The sequence below is a fragment of the Impatiens glandulifera genome, chromosome 9 (assembly GCF_907164915.1).
Source record: "Impatiens glandulifera chromosome 9, dImpGla2.1, whole genome shotgun sequence".
NCBI classification, from domain to species: Eukaryota; Viridiplantae; Streptophyta; class Magnoliopsida; order Ericales; family Balsaminaceae; genus Impatiens; species Impatiens glandulifera.
The window spans coordinates 20,035,847-20,043,593 of NC_061870.1; the positions used below are offsets into that span (position 1 = coordinate 20,035,847).

Here is a 7,747-nt window from a genome sequence, read left to right on the forward strand (position 1 = left end):
TGGATTGCAGATGGCGACTCCATGATTTTCATTTGATGTTTTACATTTCTTTGATTCACAACAAGATATTGTCGCGACTTTGATATGTAATTGTCTTTGTTTGGTTTGTTTCATCATGGACGATAAGATATTCACATAATATATGTGGATCAATGAAAAATAACACCCTATTCAAAAAAAAAGAAGGAAAAAAGGAGATGCCCATAGAGAAGAGACTGATGATCTAAATTAAGGACATTAACTAAAGAAAGGGAATAGAGTGTATATATGGATAAGGTATATATTCAATGAAATACATTATTAATACATATATATATGTATGTATATACATATATATATGGGGGAATGGGATAGTATTAATTTGTGTATGAGAATGGCCCTGTGGTCCAGAAGGCAAAGAAACCACTTTATGTTTCTTGAGATCCCATAATCTTTAATATGTTTCAAAAAGAAATCCATAATTGGATCATGAGCTATCAATGAAATACCATAAGATAAGAAACCATTGTAGGTATTAATTTGTGTATGAGAATGGTCCTGTGGTCCACAAAGTCAAATAAACCACTTTTATGTTTATACAGATCCTCTATTATCTAATTCGATCTATTTCATAAAGAAATCAAGCAAACTACCTTTCTGCAAGGAGAAATAAAAGCTATCATATACAATACATGTAAAAGGTCTGTTCATAATCTTTGATATTTTGCTACTAAAAGGCTAATCAAAAGTTACATATTGCTCATACTACCTAACTAGCTTTCCATAAAGAGAGAAAGTATATATACCAGAAAAGATCATATATATAAAGAAATAGGAAAAGACAGTTATATTTTTGATTAAAATTGAGATTATAATAAAATAAAATTCTAAAATAGAACAAAAACATAATTTACAAATGAGATAACAAATATTTTTAAGTAAGAATTTTATATTTTTGGAAGATGGACATATTCCCTTAATATATGCATAGTTTGAGGAAGAGTGTGTAAGCAATTTCTGTCATATCCCTCTCCATAGTTACCAGTAAAAAGGGAGCTCATGAATGACATTACAAATGAATCTTGAAAAGAAAATTGGAGATAAGCTTTAATATATTTTCTTTACCTTTGTGAATTCTATGTTTGACTCAATCAAGCTTTTGATATAAAGAATTATATGAAAATCATGTAAGATGATTTAAAAAGATAAATAAATTTTAATTTTCTTCACAGTTTTCTTGTCATCAGCCATGTCATCACTCTGACATGTCAGACCTATTGGTTCTACATAGACGAACCCCACAAAGCCACGTGGGATCAAAACCCATTGAAGAACCAATACTGAGAAAAGAAAATGAAATAATGGGCTGCCTAAGCTTAGTGCCTTACTTATGAAGGTATCTCCCAAATTATTATTATATTTTGCCCATTCTCTAATATATTTTATTTTTCCAGACAGTAAATCCAGCAGCATGTATTTAATAAAAGAGAAATGATAAAGCCAACGAATGGCTAGCGAAAGCAAGGCCACGAATCCTACGTGGCCTTGCCAGCTAGGAGAGAGAAAGAAAAAAAAAAAAAAAAAAAAAAAAAATTAAAACGTTTCTGCTCCTCTTTCTTCTTTCTTCTTCCCTCTCTTTCTTCTTTTAATTTATCACATCCGGCATCCCGACTTATCTGGCGATTTATCACTCCGGCATCCCGACTTCTCTGGCGATTTATCACTCCGGCATCCCGACTTCTACTTTCTTCTTTCGCTCGCTCGAAAATGGTAAGACACTTCTCATTCTTTAATATTTCAGTTTCAGATTCGTCCGCCTTCGTGTTCATTTCGAAATATTTTCTTTTCAGGCTGGTGTTTCAGGTAAATCTCCATGCAAGGCCCCAAGATCTCCAAGGACAAGGTAAATAAGACATCTTCTATTTTAGAATCGTAGGGTTAGCGTTTTGCGGTTAGGGTCAGGGTTTTGCAGTTAGGGTTAGGGTTTCAGAGTTTAGGGTTAGGGTATTGCTGCATTATGGTTCTCGAAACAAAGTTTTCTTTACCCGAAAGTCTGATTTAATTGTGTATGGTTGTATTATGGTTAGCCAAAACTAAATTTTTTGGGTATTTGCTGAATTTAGGGACCCGAAATAGGCTGTTATGGGTCCCGAAAGTGGGATAACTTCATGTTTGGCTGAATTTAGGGTCCCGAAAGTGTGATTTCGGGACCCGAAATAGGCTGTTATGGGTCCCGAAATTGGGATAACTTCATGTTTGGCTGAATTTAGGGTCCCGAAAGTGTGTTTCGGGACCCGAAATGGATGGTTTCGGGACCCGAAAGTAGGATTACTTAATGTTTGGCTGAATTTAGGGTCCCGAAAGTGTGTTTCGGGACCCGAAATGGATGGTTTCGGGACCCGAAAGTAGGATTAATTAATGTTTGGCTGAATTTAGGGTCCCGAAAGTGTGTTTCGGGACCCGAAACGGATGGTTTCGGGACCCGAAAGTAGGATTAATTAATGTTTGGCTGAATTTAGGGTCCCGAAAGTGTGTTTCGGGACCCGAAACGGATGGTTTCGGGACCCGAAAGGTGGTTTCGGGACCCGAAACGGGTGGTTTCGGGACCCGAAACGGGTGGTTTCGGGACCCGAAAGGTGGTTTCGGGACCCGAAACGGGTGGTTTCGGGACCCGAAACGGGTGGTTTAGGGACCCGAATTGCTTCATTTAAGTGATTATTTGCTTCATGGCTTTTAAATGTTTATCATTTGTTGTTGTAGGGCAAATAAACGTAAAAGTATTGTCCAAGAATCAGCTCCCAATCCAGCTCCCAAAGCAGCTTCCAAACCAGTTCCCAAATCCCCTAGAGCAACAGCTCCCAATGCAGCTCCCAAATCAGTTCCAAAATCCCCTAGAGCAACAGCTCCCAAAGCAGCCCCCCACAACTTATTTTTAACTAGGACATCGTCTAGTGGCCTTTTCAATCTTCTTCAAATGCTGTCTAAGGAACAAAAAGATGCTGTGAAGTCAATAGGCTTTGGCGCTCTACTTTCATTATCGCTTTCAAAATGCCCCGGGGAAATCTCTCGTTATCTAGTCAGAAAGTTTGACTGCAATAAATGTTCATTCACCCTAGAGAATGGCGAGGAAGTGAAAATCGAAGAAGAGGATGTTCATATGGTATTGGGTCTCCCCAGAGGGGAGCTGGATATTTTAGAATATCAGAATAACGAGATTGATGACAAGTTGAGGGCATTTAGGACTCGATGGGGTAACCCCGATAATGGCGCTCCTTTAGCGACTGCTATGCCGATCAAAATCATTGAGAACAAAGCTGCTGACAACAATTTCAAGATAGACTTCGTATTATATGTTGTCAGTTGCTTTCTCTGGTGTGATCACCTAGGTAACCTATCCAGGTATATCTCATTTGTATTATTTTCAATTGCCTGACAACAAATTTGTATTGTTAAATAATCCTCAAATTGTTAAACGGGTCCCGAAACCACCCGTTTAGGGTCCCGAAACCTCCCGTTTCGGGTCCCGAAACCACCTTTCGGGTCCCGAAACCACCTTTCGGGTCCCGAAACCACCATGTTGTCCCGAAACGACCTATTTCGGGTCCCGAAACAAAACAATGTTTGTCCCGAAATGGTTGATTTTGACCCTTTCTTGTCCCGAAACGACTCATTTCGGGTCCCGAAACACAAAATTTTTTTACCCAAAACACAGCATTTTCTTACAAGACACCACACATTTCGGGACAAGGAAGGACCCTTTCTTGTCCCGAAACCAACCATTTCGGGACAAGGAAGGACCCTTTCTTGTCCCGAAACCACTAGATCTGTTCAGGGTACCTTTGGGGTTCAACGGGGGTGGATCTGTTCAGGTTAAGTTCTTCATCTACTGGGTTGTGCAAGTTTGGTGCTTCTGTATCCTGAAAATTCAAACCGTTTAAATCCCATATATACATCTGTAAAATGTAAAACCCTAGATCTGTAAAATCTAAACCCTAGATCTATAAAATCTAAACTCTGGATCTATTAAAAAAATAATAAAGATCCTTAAAAAGGATACCATTGAGAAGTAAATGCAGCCGTGGAAAAGAAATAAATGCAGCCGGAGAAGAGAAATAAATGCTGCCGGAGCTGGAGAAGAGAAATAAATGAAGTTTTTCAGAGAGAGAAAGAAATGCAGAAATATGAAACCCTATTGGGTGAAAGAGGAGCAGAAACGTTTTAATTTTTTTTTTTTTTTTTTTTTCTTTCTCTCTCCTAGCTGGCAAGGCCACGTAGGATTCGTGGCCTTGCTTTCGCTAGCCATTCGTTGGCTTTATCATTTCTCATCTAATAAACAAAACTGTAAAATTTAATATAATCCAAGTTTTCATATAACTCAAAGAAAGAGGACCCAATAATGAAATGAGCACCGAAACGGTGAAAAGAACGTCCTTAAACTAGAGCCAGTTTTACGACAGTTGAGCCTCCCCCGTTTTTCCGTTATACGGACAGACCCACGTGGCGGTCATGTCAGTGTGGGCCCTGCTCTCCATGGCCCTTAGTTATGGACATTCCAGGGCTCTCTGTCCCAATTGCAATCCCCACTCTCTCTCTCTCACACACACACACTCATTTACGCCGGCTAAGGTGGGTGTCAGATTCCGGTAGCCGGTATCAATTTCGAGGCAACTACTTTTGTATATATATATATACATACCCACATGACCCTTCTTCAAACCATACGAATTGCGGCTACCAGCCTTCGTTTGTGCCAAAAAAAAGAAAATTTACGCGCACAAACACACATCCTTCTTTATCTCTCTTTCACACACACTCATATTATACATACATACACAGTCAAGTCAATTGTAAGATAACACTAAACGGTCCTCAATTCTCCTCTCCCGACATGAATAGAGGTTCACCGGAGATGATAAACTGTCTGAATATGAATACTACTCCAGCAAATCTATCAGCTTCAGCCGTTAACACAACGGATATGAGCGTCCTTGAGAGACAAAGAGCTTCTTGCATGAGATGGCAACAAGAAGAGGAGGAAGAACATCATTTTTACAATGGAAACCAATTCAACATGTTCTCAATTCCTACTCCTCCTCCGTCGCAGCAACTTCAGGACTTAGTTAGCAACGCCCATCCCAGTTTCATAGCTCGGACAATTAAGCCGGACCCTGCTAATTTGGACAACGCCTGGTCTGATTTTGGAATTTTTGGGACAGGGATAGATATCAATTATGAAATCTCAAGGATTACAAGCTGCCCACCGGCCATGGCCTCTGACATGGCCGATATCGCAACACTTGAGGCCAAAAAGTTAAGTCTTGCCGCCGGCAGAGAGAATTCAAGGAAGAGAAGGGCTGAGAAGAACAGCACCCTTAAGGTCAGTCAGGCAGTCAGTCATTCAGACCCCTCAAATCTCAATTCATTCTTTAAGTTATTAAAATTCGAACTGGCTTAAAATTCAGGTAGTAATGGAAGATGAAGAAGAAGACGGTAAGGATAAGAAGATAAGAACATGTTCTTCAGATGGAGAGTCGAAGATCACAGAGCAAAATAGTAATGACAACAAGAAGAAGAATTATAACAAGGAATTATTAATGTCTTCTGAGAAATCCAAGGCAGCTTCCTCTGATGCTCCAAAAACTGATTACATTCATGTCAGAGCACGTCGTGGCCAGGCCACAGACAGCCATAGCTTGGCTGAGAGAGTACGTGCAAACTAATTACTAACCATAAAATGTTATGAAGGTTAGTTTTTCCCTGAACATTCTTCTAAAATTTACGCAGGTTAGGAGAGAAAAGATCAGTGAGAGAATGAGATATCTTCAAGACTTAGTTCCAGGATGCAATAAGATCACAGGAAAAGCTGGAATGTTAGATGAAATCATAAATTATGTCCAATCACTTCAAAGACAAGTAGAGGTGAGAATTGAGAATCGATCAGATTCTCTCTCACCGTTATCTTTCTTTTGTCATCATACTTTCTCTAATTAGTCAAATTGAATGTTCTCTTATTGGCATGACAATAAAAAAAAATAAAAAAACAGTTCTTGTCAATGAAACTAGCTACTGTGAATCCCACCCTGGATTTCAACATCGACAGCTTCTTCACAAAAGAGGTAAAGAAAGAATCAACAAATCATTTTGATTTTTGTTTTTTGGTCTTTTTCAAACAATGTTAAATTTTCCATTCTTTGGCTTATAGGTATACCAACCCTGCACTTCAAACTTCCAAACAATTGAAGTGTCACCAGAAATTGCTAATCCAAGCTATCTCCAATTCAATCCAAACGCATCCGATATTGGATTGCGAAGAACGATAAGCGTTCCTTTGTCAGTTCAAGAAACAATTCTTGATTCATCCTTCTTCAATGTATAAATTCAAATTATTTCTCTAAACTATTGCTTTCACTATATATATATAGCCTATAGAATGCTAAATCTGGTTTGTGTTTACTTATTCAGCTCCAGTCATCTGAATGGGATGCAAGTTTACAGAACATTTATGCCATGGAGTTTCTACAGCAGGGAAAATCCAGTATGTTTCCATGTCAACAAGTCACAGGTAAACCTTATCTTCCTATTTCTGATCATATTCCACACACAAAGAGTGAAAGAGAAGTAACTATCATGCAAAGTGGATATTATTCCTTAGACATAGATAGACCCCCAAAGATAGCCCCACAGAAAATTTTAGTATCGTTTGAGTGGTTTTCATTAATGCATATCAAGAAAGTCTGATAAATTATTATGGGTATCTTTCTTTTTCATTGTCTTCCACCCAAAAAAAAAAATAAAGATGATGAAAGCTTACATCACCTTTCCAATTGACAATAAACACCAAGATGAAAAGTGACAAAACGTCTCCTATTCTTTGCAGGTCTCAGTGAAGCAAGTATGAAGATGGAGATGTGAGGATTCCTACAGTGAATCTTTGTTCTTGCACTGAGTACATAAGAAATTAAAATGTATAGTTGTATTTACAGTATCATCTTTTAGAGAGATAAGTATTAGAATGAGATAATGCCTTGGCTTACTTCTACATTCACTATCTGAAGAATGGAAATGAGCATAAATCTGGTTAAAATTGACCATCATCCAATTTTCATGTTATTGATCTTAATGAGGTATATCTACTGTATATCAGTCAACTGGAAATCACAAAAAGATGAAAAACAAATAGGAGAAATTGAAGTAGAGCAAAAAGATGTCAATCAATATTGCATTATTTGAAAGGAAAAAATAACCAAAAGAAGGAGTTGTAATGTTGAGTAGACTGATCAAGTGAAGGACAGAGGACACAAGCAGACTAGTGGACCTATAAGTTCTTTTTGGGACAGAAGAAGACATGTTGATTTAGACACTGATTAGTTTAATCATACAGATCTCAATTAGGTTTATCTAATCACTGTTTTTCTTTTTTCTTTAGAGTTGTATGGATTAAGGTTAAAGCATCTTCTTCACAATCACACATATTCCTTTCTCTTGAAGCTCATTTTAATGGAGATGGACCAGAGGCAGCAGCCTGCTTCATCTTGTTCTTGATTAGCCAAGAACATTTCCCTTTCTTTCATTTTCAGGCCATTTGCAACAGTGACAAAGAAAGAGAGAGAGAGAGAGTTGGGACCTGCCCATCCATAGGCAAGATCTTCTTTGATTCTCACTGTCCCAAGTGGATGGTGATAGGTGATTTATGCCTTTTCTCTTTCTTGGGCCCAATTCTTGCTACCGTGGAATTTCCACATCCTAGTCTCTTTCTACTTCTACCCAT

General features: G+C 38.2%; 1 protein-coding gene across 1 annotated transcript; it reads left to right on the forward strand.

The window, feature by feature from the left end:
• The first annotated feature begins 4,585 nt into the window (after window positions 1-4,585).
• Window positions 4,586-7,089, forward strand: LOC124915006 (transcription factor HBI1-like). The gene is made up of 7 exons (XM_047455646.1): window positions 4,586-5,356; window positions 5,442-5,684; window positions 5,764-5,898; window positions 6,024-6,095; window positions 6,182-6,349; window positions 6,442-6,541; window positions 6,857-7,089. Exons 1-7 carry the CDS (start codon window positions 4,868-4,870, stop codon window positions 6,889-6,891), a joined length of 1,242 nt encoding a protein of 413 aa, XP_047311602.1. The 5' UTR covers window positions 4,586-4,867; the 3' UTR covers window positions 6,892-7,089.
• The last annotated feature ends 658 nt before the right edge of the window (window positions 7,090-7,747 follow it).